Here is a 26776-nt window from a genome sequence, read left to right as displayed (position 1 = left end):
GCATTCACATCACCGCCTGCAGCCTCACCGCCTGCTGCATCCACATCACCGCCTGCTGCATCCACATCGTTGCCTGCAGCATCATTGCCTGCAGCCCTGCAGCATGGCCACTGTCAGGTTCCGCAGCCGCCACGCTGCCGTCAGGTTTCGCAGCAGTGTCTTCATCTATGCCTGCAGCGTCAGCCTCATCCACACCTGGTCCTGCCTTGTCAGCTTCATCCACGCCTGGCCCAGCCTCTGTGTCTTTATCCACGCCTGGTCCTGCCTCGGTTGCTTCAGCCTCGTCTGGTCCTGCCTCGTCTGCTTCAGCCTCATCTGCTTCAGCCTCATCTGCTTCAGCCTCGTCTGCTTCAGCCTCGTCTGCTTCAGCCTCGTCTGCTTATGCCTCGTCTGGCCCTGCCTTGTCTGGTCCTGCCTCATCTGCTCCTGCGGTTGCCACACCGTCATTGGACCCAGGTCGTCCTGTTCCACTTCGCCTCTGCCAGCCGCTTTCCAGGCCTCTAGTTGGGCATTATGGCCATCAAGGCCGGCCTCCGGAGAGAGTTCGTCGCCACCGCTGGCTTCACTGCCGGCCTCCGCACCTGCTCAGTGGCCACCACTGCCTTCCAAGTGGCCGGCCTCCTGATAGGTTTTGTCTGCGCCGTTGCTGTGTGCACGGTCGGCCCCCAGAACTGTTTGCCCGTCGCCGCCGTTGCTGTCCGCACAGCCGGCCCCCTGAACTGTTTTTTGCACTGTGCTGTCGACCTCCGGGTTGACCCCCTGAACTTTTCATGGACTCTTGTTGAGCTCTAGTTTGGTTTTTTTGTTAATCTCTTTTCCTGTGTTCTGGACTCTTGTGCTTCTTTTTTTTTTGTTTGTTGTCTTGTCTCGTTAATTACTCCCAGCTGTGTCCACCACCTGTGTGTAATCCCCCTGTGTTTCTCTGTGTGTATTTAAGTTGTGTCTTCTGTCATTGTAGTTGCTGGTCCGTCTGTGTATCCACCATGTTTCATTCGTGTGTCCCCTGCCGTCATCATCATGTACCATCATCTTCCTTCCTTTATGTCCAGGTTTGTGTTCTTGTTCATGCTCAGTAGTTTAGTTGTCCCAGTATAGTTTAGTTCTCCGTTTTGCCGTTTGCCTATCTATATTTCGTGTTCAATAAATCACCTTCACACCTTCACGACTGCCTGCGTTTGGATCCTCCTTTACCTTTTCCGCACGGCTCTTCTCACTCGCCGTGACACCTGTCATAGGTTACAGAACAAGAAAATCTTGAACGCTCTCTTAGCTAAGCTTATAAGCTATATTAATAGATCAAAGTGTCTTCAAGGTTTACAGTAGCTCAGTTTGTTTTATTAAGTCTGTTGTTGTATTACCATCTTTTAGAGTTATCACAAGTTAACTTTTACTTTGGGTCATCTATAAGTTATGGATTTTTGGAATTTTATGGAATTTTGCTTTGCTTACATAAATTCTAAACAACCCTTCAACTATAGTATTGAAGTTACGTTAATCATTGATGGTTCTCATTTACATGACCTGCAGTAGGAGTTTATCTTCTGGAAACTGTTGCTTCAATATGGCAGACATCACACTGTAAGTGTAATCAGATTCTCTGACCACCACACTTCTCTTTTCCTAAGTTATGACTTAAATATTAAAATAATAATAACCACTTTAAGCACTCATATTTTTTGCTTTCCAGGCATTTGATAATACTTTTCCTCAGTCTTCATGGACATAAAAAAATTACCTCATCCTGATAGAACAAACTACCATGTTACAATTTAAAGCTAAAACTGCAAAGCAATTATAATTAGATCATCTTTAAGAAACTGCACAGAGGTTTTACGGGTTTTTTTCACAGATCCACTTATAAGAAGTTGAACACGAGCGATCATTCCAAGTCTTCTTCGTATCAGTTCTGACATGAACACAGTCCTCTTCACCCCAATATGAACTTCCGCCACCATTATCAGGTTGATCTTCTGCCCAGTTCCCAGCAGGTCTGTGATGACATTATACTATTATTAGTAAGAAAACGTTTTGACATTTGTTGTGGGTGTGTCAAAGCTCCTAAGTAAGCTAACTTTTCCATCAGCAGCTTTTATAAGCACACTGTAAATTATGATTGGAATATTTTAGATAGTCATGGCATGGTGGTTGTTAAAGAAGCCTACACAACGTATACAGTTAGTCAAACACAGTCAAACCTGCATGGATATCATGTCTTGAGTATCTTGTTTTCCCCCAATGTGGCCAAAACAAGTCATCTTACATCACACATCTTTAAGCTTTTGGCCTTGCAGTTTGGCTTAACCCACTGGCATGTAAGCTAACCACTGTGGATACAGCTGCATGATCTATAGATTTAACAAATATCTTTTGGAAAGTTAAGTAAAAAATGAACCAAGCTGAAAACTTACATCAGAGTCAGTGGAGTTCCATCTACCCATTTCCATGTTCCCTCCTGTTCTTTATCATTCAAACCAATCCAAGCTGCTGCTGTGGCAATATTTGAGACGGCAGTCTGTTTAACACACAAAAAAACCTATTTTATTATAGTTTAAAATGACAATTTTAGTCTATGCAGTTTATCCCACTTTTATAAATGTCACAGTTCTGGGTCTTTTTGACCCAGCATTTTCAGTTTCTTGTGTTTTGGTATTTTTCTATATTATGATTTATGTTCCGATTCTTTAGTTGTGCTGTTTTTATTAATATTGTAGGTTTAGTTCAATGACAAGTTTGCGTCTTTGTGATTTGTTTCTTGTTTCCGATTTTATTTTGATAGTCCCAGTCCTATGTCAGTGTATTCAGTTTTACCTCCTCATGTCTCGTTAGCCCTAATCTCTCCCAGCTGTGTCTCCCTCCTGTTTCCCATTCCCTGATTACTCCCCTGTGTATACGCCCTGTGTTTTTCTTTGCTGTCTGTCATGTCGTACTTTCTACTTGCTGTGTATTTGTCATGTTCCAGTGTTTCAGTTCCTCTGTTCTGAGGAACACACACACACATAAAACATATTAAGGATTGTACATTAACATAAAACTGTTGTCGGAACCATACTGAATTTCACCAGAGAAACACACACACACACACACACACACACACACACACACACACACACACACACATATGAAGAGAGAGAGAGAGTATACATAGTATGCAAACAGCTACCAAACAGCCATCATAATTCGTCATAGAACAGGACAAATCAACAATTGACAATGACTAATTAATATTAAAATCTGTAACATAATGTATTGTTTGGAGTTTAGTCTGTTACTGTTACTATTTTTACCATTTCTTTTTGGAGCAACTGTAATCCACATTATTTCCTTAGGGATTAATAAAGTATTCTGATTCTGATTGTTTCAGGATGACCTGCCATTATCCAGTGACACATCTGCTCATTTCTCTTCCTCTTCTTTTCTCTTTTTTCTAAACTGAGGACCTGATGGCTTTGAATTTTTCTTGTCCATCTTCCACTGGTTTTAATTTTGCACTCCAGTATGAACACAAATCCCCCAACTCGAGGATCACCACAACATAACCTAATAGACCGACACCTTAGTTCAGAGATTCACTTTGTCTAAGGTGTATTTCTGGGATTTCACACAACCCAGGATTCAGATCATGAATACATAATGGGCTTGGATTTACATCATTATAAATGAAATGTGCTCTAGTAAATAACAATCACCTAATGTTGTTCATGAGACTAAAGTCATCTTACTTTGGTAATGTAAATATAATATGGCCAATATTAAAGTTATTATTTCAATCATTATTAGTTATCACAGCAGTGAATGAACTCTGTTTCAAATACTGAGCTTCAGTAAAGATTCAAGCTGCATTTATTTATATTTCCTGTCACCTTAAATCTTCCCTCAAAGACAGGTTCTTTTGACACTGTATATATAAATGTATTATATGTAAGAGACAAATATTGTTCTTTTAATATGTTGGAATTACTAAATTTCTCTCAGTGCTTACTTTAAATATCCATGAAATCATCACATTCTCTGTAAAATTAAGGTCAACTATTGAACAAATAAAACACTGAAGAAGCCAAACAATAACATTTTCAAGTTATCTAAGTGACTTATATATCTTGTTCAACCTGAGTAGCAAAAGACCACGGGGAGTTTAAAAACGATGTGCCGGGAGTCTTAAAAGTTTATTTTATGACCTAGAAAAAGTAATGAGTGTTAGGAGGAGTTTTATAAAAAGTTGTCATTGTTGTACTTAAATTTGTAAACATTGTCTTGAACTGCATGTTCCCCTACACATCTAGGATGGTGAGGGATGCTATTTGCTATAGTGTTTAACTGCAGGCACACTGCGTGTAAGGTCCTGGGTTTCCTTATTTGGTAAGGAATGTTTACTTCCTGCCCTTTAGTCAAAGGAGCTTGCAAAGAAAAACGTCTGGACTTCTTTAAGTTACTTGAAGACGTTTCAACTCTCATCCGAGAAGCTTCTTCAGTTCTAAGGTCAAATGGTGGGGAGTCCCAGATTTAAACCTAGTGGGAGTATCCCCCCACAGAGGGACCAAAGGACCCCCTGATGATCCTCTAATCGCCTGAGCCAAGGTGTGAAACTGTGTGTGGGTCCCAATCAGCCAGAGTTTCGGGTGTGTTCATTGTGAAACCTGGCCCCACCTTATCATGCGAATTCCTGAGGTCAGATGGCCCAGGATGTGAGTGGGCGTTAAGGGGCCTGGGGAGGGAACTCAAAACTGGATTATAGATGGCAGACAGTTGGTGTCGTAAACCACCGCCTCTGTTCAAAGATGGTCGCTCACAGTGGACATAGATGGCTTCTTTTACTCCTCTTTCAAACCATCTCTCTGTCCAAAATGTGAACATTGGCATCCTCGAAAGAGTGACCTTTATCCTTAAGATGCAGATGGACTGCTGAGTCTTGTCCTGTGGAGGTGGCTCTTCTGTGTTGTGCCATGCACTTGTGAAGTGGCTGTTTGGTCTCTCCAATGTAGAGGTCTGGGCATTCCTCGCTGCACTGTACAGCATACACCACATTGTTAAGTCTGTGTTTTGGAGTTTTGTCTTTCGGGTGAACCAGTTTTTGTCTGAGCGTGTTGCTGGGTCTGAAATGCACTGGGATGTCATGCTTGGAGAAAACTCTCCTGAGTTTTTCTGATACACCGGCTACATAGGGGATGACAATGTTGTTGCGTCTGTCCTTCTTATCCTCCCTCGCTGGTGTCTGGTCTTCTTTTCTGTGCCTCTTTGCTGACTTTAAGAACGCCCATTTAGGATAGCCGCACGTTCTGAGTGCTTCCTTTACATGTGTGTGTTCCTTCTTTTTCCCTTCAGGCTTAGAGGGAACACGTTCTGCCCGGTGGTGTAGGGTCCAAAAAAAAAAGAAGGAACACACACACACAGTGCATTTAACTTTCATGACACACCACAAGGTTGTACAATGGGTGTTTGGGTAACTGTTTGTCACTGAATAAAAGGTGGCAAGGGGACACTGTTTTTTTGGAGTCAACTGAGTGCGGTTGCAGAGCTTGCTGCTCTGAGATTCCGACCGGGCTCCCCTTGCAAGTTAAAATGGATCGAGCTCTGTCTTGCTTTGTTCACCGTGGATATGTCTCTGAACCAGCGGGGGCCTGCGAGTGCAGACCTAACAATGAGAGTAATATTAAAACTAAGTAGCTGCCGTCATTGTTGGAAAGTGGAATTGGCTGGGCTGCACTATGAATTGTGGGATAGGTTGGGCCACGAAGGATGCACCCGACCAATCCTTCAAATCTGGGGATATGAAGGACGCATTTGGAGGAGTCTAAGAATTTAGACAGCCTTCGTCGCTGCCTACAAATGCAGCCTCAGAGGGATGCAGCCTCTGAATTTGGACACAGCTAGTGCTGTTGAGTAAGGTGAGGGAAATAATGGGGAAGGGCTCCTCTTGAAGTCCACTGTCTTCTTTACAGCTTTGTGCATATTTTTTCTGACTGCAGCACAGTAAGAACAACCTATGCATACAGGCATGTGGTTGAACACGCTTGCATGTATTTAACCACATATCTGCATGCAGGCTCATCACCATCCTTGATGAGTCTGATGTCATGTCATCTGGAAACTTTACGATTCTAACAGTCCTTTGAGGTTTTAATCCAATTCTTAGCTTCATTTTTTTCATATTTTTGTTCAGCATGGGAAGAGTCATTTACATACAAAATTATGAGTTTAAATTTCCATATTCATTTACAAACACAATAACACACACATACATAAACACTGTACCTGATCCTCTGGGCTGTCAATAACCACCAGATCTGCTCCTCTGTCTCTGCAGTCCTTTCTGGCTGCATCCCAGGAAGCAGACCTTTCAGAGAGGAGATAGCAGCTACAACTGAATCTGCTCCATCCTGCAGGGCATGTTTTATCTGGAAGAAATTACAAAAACAAAAATTTTACATTAACAAATTCCTGGGGCCCATTTTCCTGGCCACCTAAGTAATAAAATAGCTATTTTATCAAGACAAAGGACCTGACAGAGGAGAGCTGCCGTTAATGAGTGTAGCTTTTAACTGTACTTAATTATCAGGGTTGTTAGTTAGTTGCATCATCACACTGAAAAAAGGCCATGTTGGATTTACTTGATTCAATAGTGGACATTGGTTGCACACAACTGCACGACTTTTAACTGTGGGAAGAAACCAGAATACCCAGAGAGAACCCAGTGCAAACTAGCCAGATTGTGGATTTGAACCCCAGATCTTCTTACTGTGAAGCAACAGCACCAACCACCATGCCACCAATCCAGCCTTAACAAAAGTAGGAAAGCTATGATTTCAAGGCTTGATGCAGAATTTTTTTGTACGTTTTGTGATTTTCCTACAGTTTGATATCTCGTGCAATCTTGTGAATTTCATGAGTTTAGCAACTAACCACTCTTACTAGATTGTATCATGTCATCTCAACAAGGACAAATTAAGTTGTTGAATTTCGTACAGATCCTTCATGATTTAATTACGTTCATAGAAGCATGAAATAATTGTGTTTAAATTACAAGTTAGACTTTTTTAAGGTAACAAACACCCAATTTACTTTTTTCAGTATACCAAAAAAAGTAGTGGAGGCAACTCGATTTGACTGAGATGGATGCCTTCCTGAAACCACGATCCAAAGCATACGGGACTGAAAGTTATTGACTTACTTCACTCGAACATGATATGAACAATTTAATCTAGCCTCTCTGCATATCATGTAGTTTCTACACCAGGGGTGCCCAATCCCGGTCCTCGAGAGCTACCGTCCTGCAGCTTTTAGATGCATCCCTACTCCAACACAGCTGAATCAAATGGTTTGATTACCTCTTCAGCATGCCATCGTGTTTGGCAAAGGCCTGATAACAAGCCATTCATTTGATTCAGCTGTGTTGGAGTAGGGATGCATCTAAAAGCTGCAGGACGGTAGCTCTCGAGGACCGGGATTGGGCACCCCTGTTCTACACTATATAGTTACACTTAACTTTAAAGCATGAGGCACTTATGTTAAATACACGCAAGATGCTTACGTAAATCCAAGAGTTGGCCAATCCCTTTTTTTCAGTGCAGAGGACAGCGGGATTGTTATCCTAATGTAGGCCTGCTAGAGCTAGCTAGAATCAGAAACTATAGGATAACTGGATCTAACATCTTCATGTGTTTGTGGAAGGAATATATTTTATCCTTATTGTATCAATCGGATTTTTCTTGTAAATGTGAATTTGTGATGAGCACTTCTACAATGCAGCTTTATATTGAATAGCAAAGATTAAAGAATACTGAAAACATAAATCATTATTCCTATGATAACGTTTTTTTAAAACTGAATTATTGAATTTCTGAGTAAAACACGCAACAGCTCACACAAGGACTCACTCTGATTGGACAAACAGAGCAGCCTTTTCAGCTCTTTGGTCTTTTCAGTCAGCAGGTCTCTCTCCTTGATCATCGAAGAAAGTTGACTACTCATAGCTGAGAGTTTCGTATTCAGAAGGTGTCTCTCCACAGTGATCGAAGAAAGATTGTTACTCACAGTAGAGAGATTTGCATTCAGAAAGTCTCTCTCCTCACCCATGGAGGAAAGTTGGTTATTCATTTCCGACAGCTGTTTAGCGGAATCATATACGCAGTTTTGGTCTGAAATGAAGAGAAATAACATTCATTTTTTCGACACACAAAAATTTAAGTTTCATTTTGAGATTTAGATTCATTTTATTTTAAAAATATATTTAAAATTTGCCAGTTGGTAATGAAACATTTGTAAGGTCTAAACTCACAGACCTCGCTGTCTTAGAGAACTGTTACTGTGAACCAAGCAAGACACTCAATTCAGTTCAATTCAATTCAATTTTATTTATAAACCACCAAATCACAACAAAAGTTGCCTCAAGGCGCTTTATGTAATATAATATGATAACTCAGAGCTCAATCGGTTTTACTTGCCAGCAAGGGCAGTGTCCAGTAGAGCACAAACCTGACTTCATTCTTCATTCTAATTTGTGTTGTACAGTTATTTCATTTTTAACCTTAATTTATATTCTATTCCTTCCTAGTTAAATTTACCCTTTTTAATTTTTCATATTTATTTCCTATCTTATTCATAGCCTTTTCCTTTTTTTGTTTTCTTTAGGTCACGAGCAGTTGTCCAAGCATTTCACTACATATCGTACTGTGTATGACTGTGTACGTGACAAATAAAAATTTGAATTTGAATTTGACTTCCCTCTTTGCCTCTTTTTATTGACAACAATAATGGATTGCATTTATATAGCGCCAGTGGCGGTCCTAGCCTGTTTGGCGCCTGGTTTTAATTTTGCATTCCAGTATGAACACAAATCCCCCAACTCGAGGATCACCACAACATAACCTAACAGACCTACACCTTAGTTCACAGACTCACTTTGTCTAAGGTGCATTTCTGGGATTTCACACAACCCAGGATTCAAATCATGAATACATAATGGGCTTGGATTTACAACATTATGAATGAAATGTGCTCTATTTGGAAGCAGCCGGCCCCTCCCCTGTATGTGTGAGACTTTAAATCATCAAAGTGTAAATTATAAATTTTAAATTGTTATTGATCGCTTTACCCCGAGTTCTAATCTGTATATTTATTTTCTTACTCTTCTTATATATATTGCTTGTTTACTTGCACTGCTGTAACTGGAGCCTCGTCGTCTCGTCTCTCTATATACTGGACTGTAGCGTAGATGACAATAAAGTTTACTTTGACTTCAGCAGCGAGCAGGCTCACCGAGGGCTCTCGCGCTCACTTTTCACGTATAGAATTTCTAAAAAACATCGGTGCAAATTATAAGTCTGTATCATGATGTCTAGTGTTTTTGTGTTTGTTGTTTTGTTTTTTATTTTGTTTTATTTTGCGAGTTGGTTATTAGATGCTGCTCCAGCTGGTCAGAGAATCCCCCGCCGCCCCGCCCTCTCCTCCCTGTCCCGCAAGCAGCAGGCGCACCTCGCAAACGGAGGGCGCCCTATACTCCCAGTAAATGGGCGATAGAAAACCGATCGGTGCCTATGCCATTCCCAATATGCGCTGGCTGATGTTGGGGCAGCATGAGTACGAGCAATTTTTTATTTTTTTTGCCGATGCTCGTGATGCCGCCCCGGGCAACCGCCCGTGTCGCCTGTATCAAAAAACGCTACTGTAGGCTTGGGAGAACCCGATTGTCCTGCAGAGACGTTTGCTGCTGGATACTCGATGGTCGGTTGCGTTGTGTGTCTGGTAACACTCTCGACGGAGGACATTGAACGACATGTACCAATTTGGAACCACAATAACAGAGTTCAGGCTGATTGGAGCTGGCTTGGACCTGGCTTATCGAAGAACAAGAACAAAATCCCATAAGGCTGGCCGACATGATAGACGATTGGCAGGGCTGTGAGTACTCAGACTGTGTTTTGAACGCAATATGGATAGGATCTTGGAGAAGCTCATGGCTCTGCAATATGGATAACATATTGTAGAAGAACAACGGGAATTGAGATAATTGGTGACCAGCAGAGATGGGCAGTAACGCGTTACAAGTAACGCGTTACTGTAATCTGATTACTTTTTTCAAGTAACGAGTAAAGTAAGGGATTGCTATTGCAAAATCGGTAATTAGATTACCGTTACTTTCCCGTAGGAACGCTGTGGGAGTATCAGCTTTCCACGTGTAGATATTTCTGTTGCATTTTTGTAAATAATACTTTGAATTGCGTTACTAAAACCGTGATTTTTTTGCGAGAATGTCTCATGACAGTGATGTAAGCCAGTGCGCCGTTAGTGACAACAGCTGTGTGCAGATCAACAATGGATCACATATCGATTGTGGGAAGTACTGACCTTACTTTGAGTTTGATTCCATAAAAAGTGACAAAAACATTAGCGTCCGTTGTGCGTGGGAAGAAAACTTCTTTTTACAGCGAAAAAAACCCCTAAACTTCCAAGCAAGCACCGAGTGCGCAACGACATAATGGGAAACTCACAGAGAAACTCGCGGATTCTTCAACTGACCGCAGCACACCTGCACCAGGGTAAACCTCCGCCTACCGTAGTCCTGCTTTACAGGTGAAAATAGAGCAACAGGACCGCTGAGTCTTTGACTTTATTTATTTTCTGCTGTGTTTTACTTGCATCTATTTGAAAGAGTGAGTGTAAACAAAAAAAATATTTTATTTTATGTGCTGGAATGGGCAGAAAATAGGTTTAAATGTTATACTAATTTATTCAAGTCAGAGAATGTTGCATATAATTAAATTTTTGCTTGATGCATAAAGTTAAAAGATTAAAACTGATAAAACAAGTAAAAAAAAAGAGACTTTTCCATTTGATTACATTTTGTATGATGATTTATGCAGAAAAAGTAGAATTGGGCTGAAAGCTCTATCACTTTATCACCTATTCAGGTTGTAAATCGTGTTTTTTAAAAAGTAACTAAGTAATTAAGTAATTAATTACTTTTGAAAATAAGTAATCAGTAAAGTAACGGGATTACTTTTTTGGGGAAGATTACTTTTTTCAAGTAACTTGACCAACACTGGTGACCAGTGATGGACATTAGACAAACTGTAAAAGTTGGATGCAGTTGTTCACACTAAACATAAAAATTCACCATCTTCACTCGTGCGGCTATCCCACTGGCGCCAGCTGAAGGCCTGCCAAGGTCGAAGTTGACTGCAACAACAAATTCTTCCCATGATAACAGGATTGTTGTCAGAACTCTTTGTACCTCCTTCAAGGCCACCTGGGTCCATTGGAGACTGTTGACCTTCGCTTAACCAGGCGTGGTGACACTTTCTCTCAGCTGAACACGGGATACACACACAAACATGCACATGCACGAAACATGTACACTGATACTAATACACCCTCACTATCATCCTCCCTCCGCCGAATCCAACGCCTCCTCCCATGCTTACCTCACATCCGATGTGGACACCGGATCAGCTGGAGGTACAATCGAAGATTGCAGCGGACCCAGATCAGCTGTACACACTGGAATACTCTCCCATGTTGCTTGTCTGTGTTTTATTGTGTTATGGTGTATTGATATCTGTGCATTCCTGGATTATCCTTCTGTGTTACACATTTCAATGTTTTTTTCCCTTGCTACCTAACCTGACCTGTCTCCCCAATGTGATGTTTGTGTATTGTATGTACGGTCAGCAAGGTCTGTCATCTCGATTGTGGCCAACTGCAACTGACAAATAAAGGCTATCTCATCTCATCAAAGCGCTTTACAATTCCACTATTCATTCACTCTCACATTCACACACTGGTGGAGGCAGCTACAGGTGTAGCCACAGCTGCCCTGGGGCAGACTGATAGAAGCGAGGCTGCCATATCGCCCCTCTGGCCAACACCAGTAGGCGGTAGGGTAAAGTGTCTTGCCCAAGGACACAACAACCAGGACAGAGAGAGCTGGGGATCGAACCGGCAACCTTCCGATTACAGATGAGCTTCCCAATCCCCCTGAACCACGGTCGCGCGTGTGTGTGTGTGTCTGCGTGCGTGCGTGTGTGTGTGTGTGTGTGTGCCAACATGTACAAAAAACTGTAAAAAGCAGAAGTCCTGCTAAAACAGGAACTTGTAGCTGGCTATGCTTGCCATAAAAAATTACCAAAGCTGAAAATAAATCTTCTAATCATCTAGCTCCTTCTGCACAATGACAACCATATTAGGACACATAGAAGCAATGGTCATGTGACTTTGCACAAATGACAATCTCAAAAGAATCAACTCTAACAACATGTTAAATATGTACATCAGTTTTATGCTAGTGTATGAGAATAAGGAGCCACTGTTGCTATGCTCTCATCATCTTGGTGTAGTTACTCTTGTTTGTCAACTTTTAGTAGAAGTGACAACTGAATTGAATTGTATTGAACTGAATTGAATATTTGCCTTTTTACTGTGGCTGATGGTGGCTGCTGGTCAGTGGAGCAAGTATTGATGAAAAACATGCAACTCACAGAAGAAACCGAGAGTGATCAGTCCAGCCAGAAGGAAAACACTCAGCAAGCTCAGAGAGAGAATAACGCCCAGATAAAAACTTCTCTTAGAGCTCCTTGGACCTGAAAAAACAAAGAAAGGAAAACAGGGAATCCAATAAAATGTACACAGTAATAACAGACGTTAAAATACCTATTTTCCTATGTGTGTTACTTCTTCCTTTCCTGTGTTGATTTGTTGCTTAAAACATTTGACCTTGATGTATATTTAGTACATTGCATGCAAGGATGGATGGATTATTTCTAACTGTTAGGGTCCCTGGGTCGTTGACCCAGTGTTTTGTGTTTTTGGTTCTTTGATTTTGTTATTTCATTATATTCTAGCTTTGCTTTATGGGTTTTAGGATCATTCTTAGTTTAGGTTCTCTGGGTGGGGTTGGTTAGAGTTTTAGTGTTCTGGTTTTCTGTCTGTGTTCCTTAGTTGCTGTCTCCCCTGTCTGCTGTATCCCCACATCCAGTCAGTGTCTGTGTCTGTCCTGGTCCCACGTCTCTGTTCCCTCTGTAGTAGTGCTTGCATGTGAGTCTGTGTCTTTTGTTCAGTCTGTGTTTTGGGTTTCCTGTTTTACTTTGAAAGTCCATGTCTCATGTTAATGTGTTTGGTTTTGTTTCTCCTTTGTCTCGTTAGGCCTGATTTGCCCCAGCTGTGTCTCCCTCCTGTTGCCCATCCCCTGATTGCTCCCTCTGTGTATTTAAGCCCTGTGTTTCAGTTTGTCAGTGTCGCGATCTACCGTTTATTTTGCTGTGTGTTCTGTCTGTGTAAAGTTTACCTTGGAGTCTCAGTTTTGTTACTTTTTTGGAGTTCAGCATTAAAGCTGTATTTAAATTCACCTTTGATTTCCGTGAGTCTGCATTTTGGGTCCTTCATATCACCACCCCTGCGTAGGGATGGGTATTGATAAGATTTTAACGATTCCGATTCCATTTTCGATTCTGTTTAACGATTCGATTCCTTATCGATTCTCTTATCGATTCTTTTTTTTTTTTTAAAGGAGAACACTAAAGTCGATTAGCTTAGAACTGTGTTTTATATCTTCTCTTTGAACAAGATAGAAATTTAGGAGTAACATGGCCTTTGTTGAAAACACGCAGTTCTTTGAATCTTTGGGCTGAAGGAAGGACAATACTCGGTGTATCAATGCTCAATCAACAATCATTTATTTCCATACAATTCAACAATAAGAGCATTACAACGTCCGGACGGGAGAGATGCTACCAGAGGGTCAGGCACATGTCTCTAAATGGTGACGGGTTGCTCAGCTTTTTATAGTCTCTAGTGGCCCCCAGCTAGTCGTAAAAGCCAAAACATCACATTTTTTCTCTGTTACAGCGCCTAAGTTATGACCTCGGCAGTTGTTTCTCTGCTTTCTGTAAGGTGGGGGTGTGGAATGTGGTCTATCTATCTCCCCTGTCTTTAGACACAGAGTCTCCTGCTTACAACCTTCTCTTCATGATTCAACAATTAAGCATGTCAAGAAAACAGTGTAACACATTCCCAGCAGATCAAGGATACAGAGTGATGCACATTTATCTAATGAACTAATATGTGACTATGTTCTGTTAACTCAAAAGTATAATGAGAACTAAACTACATACAGCTCACACACTCTATATTAAAGGGTATAATGTGATCTACAGCAGTATTCTAATTCAACTACTTTGATTACATATATAAGATAACATAAAATAACAGAATAATTTAATAATTCCCCCTTTTGATCTCTGAAAGAGATCACTTACAACATGCACTCCAGGGTCGCAAGGTCCAGGTTTTCTTGATCCTGAGGCCCTCTGTCCCCCTTTAACGGGTGGACCATATGTGGGATGACCTCTGTGTTCACGCAGTTCAGATGCAAGCAAAGTTAGATTTACAACCATAACAGCAGTTACAGATGACACTCCCATCATTCCCAATTTTCCCACAGCTTTATTTTGGTGCTCCAGTTTTCCACTCCCATTTTAATGCCCCCTTATACCTTTCAAATGTACTTAGACTAGAACCTCTGTCTAAGGAGCTTTTAACCTTTATTTTTATTGCTGCAGCTACCAGTGTCTTCCAGTTGGGTGATTCTCAGCTTCTTTCTTCGACCTCCGGGGTTAGACCACCCTTTAGTCATTGCACAGTTCTGGGGATTATTCTGCCCCGATTTCAAACAAGGATCTGTGTATTTTGGGGTCACCGGCGTGTCCCCCTTTTTGCCAAGAGCCTCTCGAACCTCGTTGGTCTGGTGTTCCTGGTTTTCGCCAACCCCTTCATGGTTATTGCTGTGTTTGTGGGATCCATCTTCTCCAGGAGCCCAAACGTCATGACACTTGACCCCAGTTGCTGTCTCGGCAGTCCCTACATCTGTCCCTACTGTGAAGGGTCCTCACATCTCCGGGTCCCCGTCTGGTGTCTGTTCTTTTCTCTGCAAGAGACAGAAAACCAAAACACCTCTCTCCCTAGCCTTGATAATCTAATATTGTTATCCATTGTTCTTCTAATGATTCAAATTTGGTTTAAAATATTATGTTCAGGACCTATTCTAATCATAATCTATGTGTGTGTAAAAGAAATCAAAAATTAATGAACCATTTCTAAGTCTACCACATTATAAGCTTAAGTTTTACCATAGCTAAATTATTAAACACACAAATAAAGTCAAAATGTTCATAACACCATTGTTTGATGTTCGGACTCAACTCCCCCTTTTTGACACACTCCCATGTGTCAATTCATTGGAGCTAGACACTTAAAAGAGAAGGTTAGTGACATCATATCTGGTAACTGGTCCATCCAGAGCTGTAACATTTTGAAATGTACATACAACAAGCCAAACCACACCTTGGTCACACCAACCCTTTTCTGCCCCGAAGATGTCCAATGCCATCCTAGTATGGACTGTCAAAAGTGGCTTTAACGCTGACTATCCTGACAATCCATTTTATAACGTTTCCTGGTCAGATTTGCCAATCTCTGCACCAGGGTTTTAAACTTTTCGCCATTTCCATTAGTTGTTATTTTTATTTAGTTTCGACTCCAGATTTTCAATTTTTACCAGTGAGATCTTAAGAGAGCCACAGCCTACGGCTCTTCAATGGGGTGTCACAGGGTCCCCAGGAAAAAAAATGTATATGTAAAATAATAAAATAAATATTCTCCTGTAGCAATAACAAAGTTTAACATAAATTATTCTGTAGCAATTACACAAGAATATCCAGTAATGTCCTGCCTACAATTAAACACATTCACTTACCAAAGTGAAATCGGGGCATCTGCTGTGGCAAATGGGTGCAAGCCTTTGACCACAAACTTAGACACTGCTCGGTGACATTCGTCTATCCTGGCCTGAAAGGAGACGCTACCGGTAGACTGCAGCGAGAACTGCCAGCATCTGAGCCAGACTCTGTCTCTCTCATCATGGTTATCTAAATGCAACGCACAGTAATAGCAGGTTTTGTAATAAGGTAAATCGCGCTAACATAATATGCAATGCTAATTGATTAGTTACCTGCAGTATTAACGGGAGAGGACGTGGAAACGCTACCGCTGCTGCTGGGTTGAGCTTCACTAGTCCGGAGCGGATCAAAAACACGACATTCGTTGAACGCAATCGCGTGTTTTTTGAGCAAATGCTTTTGCATATTCGTAGTGTTTCCTCCCTTTGATGAAATCTCTACTTTGCAAGTATTGCACGTTGCCCTGTTGTCATCCTTTCTCATAAAGTGTAACCAAACTTTTGAGCGTTTGTGCCGCTCAGGCGCCGTGTTTCCTACTGGGTAAAAGACGCTACTCAACGTGATGACGTCATTCGGGGCGACTGGAATCGATAAGGGAATCGTTTTTAAAAGTGGCAAACGATTCCAAGGAATTGAAACAGTGGGAACCGGTTCTCAACAAGAACCGGTTTTCGATACCCATCCCTACCCCTGCGTGCACACAGCCTTCACATAACACTAAGAGCTCAGCTCTGCAGCACAGGTTATCTGAAGTGTTAAAGTATTACTGGTTTCAGTCTATTCTTTTTAGTTCTGAGGGAGTCACCCATTTCATATGTAGTTCATATGTGGTTTATGCAGCTCAGCCACCACTGAAACTGGACCTGTTCTCAAGCTTTGTATAAACTTTAGTTGTGTGAAAGGCTACAGAAGTCAAACTTCTTTTAATAGTTTTATTAATAACTTTTAAAATAACATTTCAAGAGAAGGAAAATAGTCAAGTATAGGTTACAGACAAAGACCTTATACACACACAAACAAACACACACAAACACAATGAGTTCCTGATGAAGGCTCTTAGGGTCCTGTTGATCTCGTACAGTTTTAGGCCTGAGAGTGCTAAAACTTGACTTCAGGTAGAGACTTGAATTGCGAAGAGTTTTTGTGTCATGACAGCAGTGGCGTCTCTGCCTGTGACCATCTTATTTTTAAAAAAGGGCAGCAGGTCATACTCGAACCCAGGCCATCAAAATAAATAAGGACCTCTAATTTGGAACAGAGACATTTAAAAAAATGTCTAACTGCTGGCTAGTTAAAATATTAAAAATTAATATTTAATCCCATATTTGAGCACACAGTAATAAAATACTTCACATTGCAAAAGAGTGACAATTTCTGAATGGCCTTTAGTTATATTTCACAATAATGTAACAAATTAAGCATATATAATATTTTTCAACAAGAAATTGTCTTTCACAGAAATTAAGAATTCATTCTACTCTCATGTTGGATTGAGCAAATACAGCAAGTTGGATTACAAAAGCAAAACAATAAGCAGATAGTGAAAGCCAATCTCTTGCCCTGGAATACTATGAAATTCAGGTTAAAATCTGTTACAAAGCAAAATATGCATATATTTAACAAAATTTAAAAAAAAAGGTTTAAAACAGTGTATAATAATATTTTTCTGACCTGACACATTATGGGTGTCAGGTCACTTATTTCCTACCTGTGTGATTTGTTGAAGGTGCTGGTTTGAAACATTCAAGATTCACATATATTTCGTCCATTGCATGGAAGAATGTAGATTATTTCTGAGAAGTGAGCTCTGCAGCCAGGTCTCATGAAATGCGAAAGTATCATCAATTTTAGTCTAATCATTGTTTAGCTCTGAGGAAGTCACACATTTCATATGTGGTTTATGTGGCTATGCCACCACTGAAACTGGATCTTTTCTTAAACTGTGTATAAACGGTAGAAGTCAAAAGTCAAACAACAGAAGTGAAACTTTTTTTCCATAGTTTTGTTAAGAACTTTTAATGTTTTTAAAAAGAAATAATGTACAGTAGTATAGGTTAGACAGACAGACAAAAACCTAAAATGCTGCACACACGCACACCACACACACACAACACTGCTCATTTTACTTCTCTTTTTTTTTTTTTTGCCTGTCCTGTTTGGTTTTTTAGCCGTCAGAATTGATGTCTGAAAGCCAACAAAGATACCCAATGGATTTACTTTGCCAAATGGATCATCACGGCCTTGCTGTATTGGTCCATTTGATCAACCTTTGTTGTTATTATTTATTTTATTTTATTTCATTTTCAGTTGTTACAGATGGGACAGACATGGCCGGGGATAGCAAAGGGAGAAGGAAAGATGAAGGGAAAGAAAAACAGAGGTGAAGAGTGACAGTGAGAAAGGGCACTTAAAAAGAGAAAAATCTCCTGGAACACCTGTTGAGAGAAAAAAAAGAAGGAAAAAAGAGAAAACAAGCAAAAAAAGAGAACAACATAATAAACACAGCACCATCGCATTAATCTAAGTAACAAAAAGAACAGTAAATACTAAATATTGACTGATATTGTGCAGCACGCAGGACCAACAGTGCACAATGTGCTTTGAGGTAGCAACCAAGAAAGGTGTAGTTTGTGTCTGTGAACACCTGCATGCACACCTGTGTGGATCAGCGCGCTTGTATTAAAAAGGTTTCTCCATGTAACGATCTGCTAGAGGGTGTAGGGAGCCATAGACCCATCCTACAGGGCATGAAGCAGGCATGGAGGAGATCCAGGCCTCAGACATTCAGAGGGCCCAGAGTGCGAGAGCCCAAGGAGGACCATCGGGGCATCCGTGCTACCCTCCTGGGAAAAGCTGAGGAGAGCCCCAGATGAGGGGTCACCCACCAGCCACGGAGCAGAAGCCAGAGGGGGGTGCAGTGGCGTGCACACGGACTCTGCCAGCAGCCAGCTGTGCCAGAGTGAACTGAACCGCAGGCCCAGAGGCCGGAGGACTGAGGGCCCCCCACACCCCGGAAGAGGCCCAACGGAGCCACAGGCGACAGCCCCCGCCATAGAGCCAACAGGAGTGAGCCGGTACATACCTGAGTGCCCGGCCCCGGACACCAAGAACCACCAACGCACCAACTTCTGAGGGCATCAGTCACACGCAGGGAGTATGGTGAGGGGAGATAGGCCTCCAGGTCCAGGTACCCTCACCCCCAAAGGAAGGAATCCCACCTAGACCCAGGAGATGTTACCCTTTCCCCCTGGGGTGGAGACAAGCTGCCGGCCCTGCAGCAGCAGGGAGGACCCTCATCCCAGATCCCAATCGGACGGCCAACACCGTCACCCAGCCCCTCCGCCCCAATGACTAACAGAGAACTGGGGTGTGTGAAGACCCCATACCTACCTCCTATTAGGTCCTGCGTGTTGTACTAAAGTACATTTAAAACACGGGAGGGCATGGTGCTTCCTGCCAGAGAGCAGCAGGTGTCAGTACGGCCCCTCCCGAGAACACTCAGTGTCTACATGCATTTAAAATTGAGAGGTGGGCAGAGGTGAGGTGGAACACACAGACCGTCCTTTGGACGCCGTGTAATGTGCCCATCCCCAAGGCCCTATATGTATGAGAGTGTGAGTAATGTGGATGTCTAAGTTGTGGAGTAAAATTGAGGTACAGGTAGCCAGAAGGGAACAGAGGAGGAATGCCTCCCCTGCACCCTGGTGACACACCTGCACTCCAAGGCCCTGCATGTGTGGGTGGGTGTGGTGGAGCAGGAAGGGCGAGGGAGTTGGGGATGGGAAGGGAAGGGCAAGTAGCCCTTTCTGGGGTCTCCCCCGCTGACCCCAGTAGGAACCCCTGCCCTCTGGACCCCACCAAGGAAACGGGGCCCAGGCCCATCCAGACTGGGGCCCATGGCAGCAGCACCGCCAAGCCCCACAGGACCCAGGGCAGCCCAACTGACCCCACCGCAGAGGAAACTGTACCCACAATCAATCAATCATCAATTCAGTTATCTCCCAGGCTACACAAGACAATAGATATCCAGGTTAAGTCCATTCTCCACCTCTCCTATATCTCTCCCCCACCTACAGCGTGAACTCCTGCATGGATGAAACAACCTCCCTGCCAGCTGAAGAGACCCCCAGTTAGGCTGATGCACCAGAGGCCCCCTGTGACCCTTCCCATGAGTGATTTGGGTAGAGATTTCTATCTAGTCAGATCGCCTTGTACTTTCTTTAGAAGTGGGGTGTGGTTTAATTTAGTTAAATCTGCAAGCTTAGGAGAGACGGACGATCTGATATTCTCGTGTTGGCGTTGTTCCCACATCATCATAATTAATGTTGTTCCAGGGTCCACATTACAAGTAACCAATCACCTTGTTGTGACGTCATACTTTTGCGACTTCGAAAAATACCCACCTTAAAAAAACAAATGTTCTTCGAGAAACCACCTTTTGTCTGCCGATTCAGCAATTTCAATTCCTCTCAAGATACTTTTCTTTAATAAACGGTAAGCATAATACATATGTTTTCCTTGAAATGGATAGCTGTTTGTTTGCTAGTGATAGGCTACTTGCGAACCAGTGTTCTCCAGACAGAGAATTGCGTGTCAATGTATTATGATTAATTATGAAAGTACAGGTGAATATAGCTCTCCCGTCAATATATTATGATATATAATAAATGTACAGGTGAATATAGCTGTGATAACAATGTCAGGCAAAATTGCAGTAGCTTCCCTGATCACTTTACAAACATAAGTGAAGAGAATTTGAACTAAAAGGCCTAGACTAATGGTTGTGTGCTGAATCTATGAATCAAACTATCACCTGGAAACATAATTAACTGGTCCATAGCTGTGAAACTGGACATGAGTTCTTGATTCTATGGAGATTAACAGTAATCCAGAAATTTACAAATTTGTCCTGGGCCATCTTGTAAATGTTGTCCCTGGGACATCGTGTTAAAGTTGCCAGACACATACCATATGAAAGTTTAGCCTCTTTTAGCCCCTGTTTGTTTAATATTATATATATATATATATTGTTTTAATATTATATTTAATATTTACATTGTATTGGAAAACAACCCAAAACAAGTTAAAATGAATTAATGAATATTGACTAATTAAACCTTTGTTATTTTACCACCAGAAATGCACGATATAATTAGAAGAAGTGTTCTGAATGACGAAAAAAAAGAACTGGAAAAGATACACAACTTTGTGTGCATGTGTCACAATGCCAGGAGGACCCATTCAGTGTCGTGTTAGAAAAACTGAACTCATTAACCCTTCATGGACATTATAAATGTTTAAATGTGGCCTCAGGTAAAGACAGGAAAAGAGACTATTACAAATTCAACTGCATCAGAGCTGGAAAAAAAAGTCGAAACAGCTACAGGGCAGTGGGCTGTAAGGCCTTTGTTTCATTTAAAGTACTCAAAGTACTTTGTTTTTTGCAGTACTCAAAAAACAGAGTAGGTGGATTTGCCTAAACCAGCTAAACCGGCACAGAGCATTCCTTTATAAAAGACGTGTGCAATTCCAATTTTTTTTAAAATAATACAGTCTTGATTTAAACTTTAAATTCCTTCAATTACAGTTACTAATCATTTCAAATAACTTTTTTTCAGATTTTTCCACTGCCTGAAATACCTTTTTTTTTTTTTTTTTTTTTTTTTAATCTGGCTACAAGAATATGTGTCTGGATGATCTAATTGAAGTGCTCCTAGGGAAGGCCGACGACTGCTTCTCAGTCATAAAAACCCTGCAAGATGTGGGCCGCATGAAAAACCGGTTTGCTGACACCTTGTCTCAAATTTCAGACTCTGCTTCAAGACTGATGGAAAGTGGTTGGGCTCTTAAAATTACAGTCAAGAACAGCCATGGAGTTAATGCATATCAAGTCCCATTTGAGTCAAGAGAAGTGTATGATGTCTGCCCTGTTGAGTCCTACTACAACTGTACATATGGCTTACGAGGACTTCTTTGCAAGCATCTAGTGTTACTTGCAAAATTAGCAGAGGTTGACAATGACATCTATCCAAACATGGAAACAGACATTTCTACCTTGGCAAGAATTGCAGTGAAAGAAAGGCATTACTTTGTACACTGTGAGGACTTGAAAATGCCAAGTTTGTTTGGAAATCTGTGTTTTTTTGCATCGGCTGAAACACTTCAGTGCACTTGTTGTACGTTCTCTCACTATAACACATGTGCTTGCCTGAAGGTGGCTTGTAGCTAAGGATGCAACGATACCAATTTTTTCAAACCGATCTGAGTACTTGCCGATACAGAGTTCAAAAACCGATACTTCTACCACACACACACAAATGCAATGAATTGGAAGACAGGTTTTATTTTATTCTCTGCCGATAATAAATATCTTAATAAAAATGACCACAAAAAATTTTCAAGTGAAAAATAAGCACTTCTGTTAAATTATTGCAATTGGTAAATGGCCTGCATTTGTATAGCGCTTTTCTAGTCCATAGGACCCCAAAGCGCTTTACACTACATTCAGTCATTCACCCATTCACACACACATTCACACACTGGCGATAGCAAGCTACATTGTAGCCACAGCTGCCCTGGGGCGCACTGACAGAGGCGAGGCTGCCGGACACAGGCGCCACCGGGCCCTCTGACCACCACCAGTATATTTTGTTAAATTATTGTAATTTAACAAAATATCACTGAACTATTGGCACTGGTCTCGAGCTTTCGGAATAATAAATAAACACTTCTGTTTGGAATAAAATAAACACAAATTAGGTTTGAGAATAAAATAAACTTTTAAATAGTTGCAGAGTGTCCATATTGTAAACAAACAAACAAAATAACGAAAGTATTTGGCATTGACGAACGAACTCCCCATCTGCCCGTGGATCATCAGTCCACTGTGCCGTTAAACCAAGGACTGACATCACGCACACACTGCTTGTCTTTACCTCTTTAGAAAGTTTTGGCACCATTATCTCCCTGATGTGTGGGCGACTGGGAATTTCCAGAGCGTTCTCACTCCCGAGGTGTAACATGTCGACGTTTTGTCACGTCCCGCGGCGTTCCTGAGGAACGCGAAAGGAGACCTTCGGCGTTCTTATGGTACGCGGCGGGTTATGGCTGGGATCCAGTGCAATGACGCTCCCGCGGTAATAGACGTTCCAGCCCTGTATTCCAGCCCTAAACCTAACCTTATCCCTAGCCCTGACCATAACCTTATTCCTGACCATAACCAGGACTTTAATGATGTTAAATAGCGTGTTTCTAAGCGATTTGAAGAAAAAGAGCGAACATGTGTAGATTCAGTCCAGACGGTTCTCATATTTCCTCTTTTTTCCGAGGTCGTCATTTAGGAACGTGGTGGGTAGCCGAAAACGTAATATGGTGATGATTTGTCACCTAGCGTAAAACGTTACGCTTTGGGAGTGAGAACGGGTTGGAATTTCATATCGCAGCTCGAGTATGCTGAGAAGAATTCTATGTTTTCCACGACTGGCATTGGCTGGTCATCCAGAGCGATAAAATGAGTCAGAGCCTCTGTTATTTTAACTGCGCGTGGATTTTCTCTTGACATTTTTCATCGCTTTTCCAAAACCTGAGTTAAAGTTGACTGTTCCGGTCCACTGCTGACATTTTGTTTAGCCTAGCTACAGCAGCCTCCAGTTTCTCTTTTTTTTTATCTGGAGCTGCCAGTCTGACTCGTCTAACCCTGTACCTGTTTAGCGCGGGATGTCCCCTAGTGGCCAATCTAAAAAACTTCTACAAAAATGACAAGCCACCCTCTGATTAATGAAATAAGTTAGTATCGGTTCATAACTTTTACGAGTATGAGTACACACACATTTTACAGTATCGGCCCCGATACCAGTATCGGTATCGGTGCATCCCTACTTGTAGCCATTTTAAACAAATGAAAAACGTCCTTTATCAACTTTGAATGACACTCCTGTAGTTGAAAGCACAGACAAAAAATGCACAGAAGATGCGGTAGGAAAACTAAATGCTGTTTTAGACACAGTTAAACAGTGGGCATTCATTCCAGAGGGCATTACTGCAATGATAGATGAACTGCATACAAATGTCTTAAAAACAAAACAAGAAGTAGGCAAAGGTATATGTCAGTACGAAATAAAGACGACAGATAATGCACGCAAAATTAGGCCATTGCATTCTTGCAAGAAACGTTTGGCCAGCATCGATATTCCAACAGTCTGTGAAAATGAATGTGAACAGTCGATAACCACTGAAAGAGAGACATCCTCTGGAGAAAATGAAAACATTTTGGAATACAAAACAAAAAAGAGAAGAGTTAAAGTTAAGTATATGCACAAGTAGACTTTTGTGTAAACATTTCAAAGGGACTGCATCCATTACTTCTGTTTATTGAAACCTAAAGCTGAATAGCTGTCTTAACTTTCTGCCAAGGAACAGATGAAAAGAAATTGTTTGGTCTCTCTCAAGCAGTTGTTTTTTATGTGTGTTATTCATTACTTTGGCTTGGTTGCTGTTTTTGATACAAATTCATCTGTGCCCATTGTAATATTTTCATATGTTACTATTTTTATATTGCTATGTATTATAAATAAAGGATTACTTATTACTATTAAAGGTCTGCATTTGTAATTGTTGGTATTATTTATAAAATATGCGCTCTTAAGTTTTTTGCTCCATAAAACGGTACCTGTCACTTTTTGGACATAGAGTATCTGTCACGGTTCTGGGTCCGTTGGACCCAGTAGTTTGAGTTTTATTATGTTTTGGTTTTAGTTTGCATCAGGGATTGTTTTCTTGTTCTCTTGTAGTGTTGATTATGATGATGTTTATTATTTGAGTTTCATGTTTCTGTGGTGTTTAGGATTTGTTCTTCAGTTGTGTCTGCTTAGTATTTGTCTAGCTCCATGTGCCATTTTCTGTCTGTCTCTCTATGTCGAGTTTGTGTCTTAGTGTGATGGTTGCTTGTTCCTGTTTTATTGTGATGGTCTGCGTCTCATGTGAGTGTGTTCAGTTTTACCTTTGTCTCGTCTTGTTGATTATTCCCAGCTGTGTCCACCACCTGTGTGTAATTCCCCTGTGATTCTCTGTGTATTTAAGTCATGTCTGTCGTCATTGTAGTTGCTGGTCCGTCTGTGTATTCCACCCTGCGTCATCTGTGTGTTTCCCTGCTGTCAACCGCCAAGTGTTTCTGCTCATGTTCAGGTTCGTGTTCTGTAGTTAGTTTGTTCCCAGTCTAGTTAGTCATAGCTCCCTTTGCCGTTTGTATTTACTTTCATGCTCAATAAACCACCTTCACACCTTCACGACTGCCTGCGTTTGGATCCTCCTTCATTGCCTCCACACGGCTCACCTCACTCGCCGTGACAGTATCAGCTTTTGAGGACCCCTGGCTCATACAAAATAGAAGTAAAAGGTTTCAACATCCAGCCTTTTTATGATTAAATATAAAGTGTAATAACAGAGTTATCAGGGTGTGATTTTGTTAATAGGTAATCATCCTTAATTGTAATTTAGAGTATGACTAAGTATAAGTTTAATAGTAATGATGAGTAAGAAAATATAGCCAGAGTAATGGAATGAGACTAATACCTGACCTCACACTGAGATTTGGTATGAAGTGGCATGTTTGTGCTAATGCTGAAATTGGGGCTCAGAGTTCCTCTGTGTGTATATATTTGTGAACGTTAACTTGGCTAATGTCCAAGGGTCTAACTGCTTTCCTGTTGGATTGTATCACACAGCAAAAATGTAAACATTACTTATATAGGTTAAAGCTATAGTTTTCAGTACCATTATGACATGCACTCCACATGAGTTCCCATCCTGTTGATGTGGGTGGCTCACATGTGACAAAGTCCACTCTCCAGTGCAGCCTCTTGCTGAAGCAAATGAGCTGAGAGATCGCAGTTATTACAAATAAAAAGCATATAGAGAAATCAATAACCACGTTTGGTAATGATTTCAATTAAATTAAATATGTTAAATATGTTTAATTGCCTCCAGTTTTTCAACACCGCACTTTTTCTGACCTCCGACTCTCCAAATGAATTCATATAGACTATGGTCCTCTTGGGTATGTCACAAAACTGTTTTGTAAAAAGATGGATATGGTAGGCTTGTGCCTTGAGCTTTCCTAATGAGGGACACTGAAAAGTATCATGCACTAGAGAGAGTGCAAAATCTGTGCAACTTACAAACAAGGTCCAGTGGCTGCCGTTTTCCAGACAGGCTCCAATCAATTTCTCATACATCTGAAAGATGTTTTTCTGGAAATAAAAAGAATGTGGCAAGTATGTTTTTCTGTCAAGAATGACACTGCAAAATTGCGAAAGCTTGTCAGGTGAGACTTGTAATTAATTCCGCAGATACACAAACATATAGAAAGTGTCATTTTTTTGTTTACATTAATTAAGGTCTATAGTGTGCATGAAACAAATCAAGACCACAGACTCAAAACGCACCACTCAATTTTTGGTGTTCTTTATCAGATGGCCAAGACAGAAATGTTTTAATCTGTGTGCATTGCTTTTGAGTAAATCTTTACACAGAAAAGGTTTCAGAAAGGTATTTTTCAGATTCTTCTGACAAGGCTTCAATTTTGGAAAATGCTGTTTGTTTATAGTGACAACTTATAAACCCTTTGTGATAAGAACATAGTTACCACAGTCCAAGTCATACCTTCAAAAAGTATGCACTTTGTGCTCTTGTGGACCCATCCAGCACACAACCATTAGCCTAGGACTTTTAGTTCAAATTCTCTTCACTTATGTTTGTAAAATGATCAGGGAAGCTACTGCAATTTGGCCTGACCCAACCCCCGGGCCACGAAACACCAAAAAAGTTGGGGAACGCTGGTCTAGAGAACACTGGTTAGCTAATGCTGTCGTCAAGTAGCCTATCACTAGCAAACAAACAGCAAGCCAAGTGAGGAACATATGTATAATGCTTACCGTTTATTAAAGAAAAGTATCCTAAAAGGACTTCAAATTCGGCGGACAGTTTCTCGCAAGTGAAGAAAATTTGTTTTGAGGCGGGTATTTCGAAGTCGCAGAAGTATGACGTCACAAGAA

General features: G+C 41.2%; 2 protein-coding genes across 10 annotated transcripts in view; both read right to left on the bottom strand.

The window, feature by feature from the left end:
- Positions 1 to 26776, bottom strand: part of LOC309691453 (G2/M phase-specific E3 ubiquitin-protein ligase-like) — a 45769-nt gene extending 18993 nt beyond the window's left edge. For 2 of the 9 annotated variants that reach the window (XM_082509106.1, XM_082509108.1), the window contains exon 1: positions 26657 to 26776. Coding sequence is in view for 2 of the 9 variants with exons in the window: in XM_082509101.1 (XP_082365227.1) it covers positions 25901 to 25957 (57 nt within the window). In the remaining 7 variants the exon portion in view is untranslated. Of the gene's footprint in view, positions 1 to 19795; positions 21981 to 25077; positions 25793 to 25900 lie in introns of those variants that run through there. The other 7 variants (XM_082509104.1, XM_082509107.1, XM_082509101.1 and 4 more) reach the window with 6 other exon arrangements.
- Positions 1831 to 17494, bottom strand: LOC309691457 (C-type lectin domain family 4 member E-like; the record flags this gene model as incomplete). The annotated part of the gene is made up of 6 exons (XM_082509112.1): positions 1831 to 1990; positions 2409 to 2512; positions 6250 to 6392; positions 7872 to 8132; positions 12471 to 12572; positions 17434 to 17494. The coding sequence occupies 6 exons, from the start codon at positions 17492 to 17494 to the stop codon at positions 1831 to 1833; spliced, it is 831 nt and encodes a 276-aa protein (XP_082365238.1).

The sequence above is a fragment of the Aulonocara stuartgranti genome, assembly GCF_965226115.1.
Source record: "Aulonocara stuartgranti genome assembly, chromosome: 16".
In the NCBI taxonomy this organism is placed as follows: domain Eukaryota; kingdom Metazoa; phylum Chordata; class Actinopteri; order Cichliformes; family Cichlidae; genus Aulonocara; species Aulonocara stuartgranti.
This window is presented reverse-complemented; position numbering and strand designations above follow the sequence as displayed.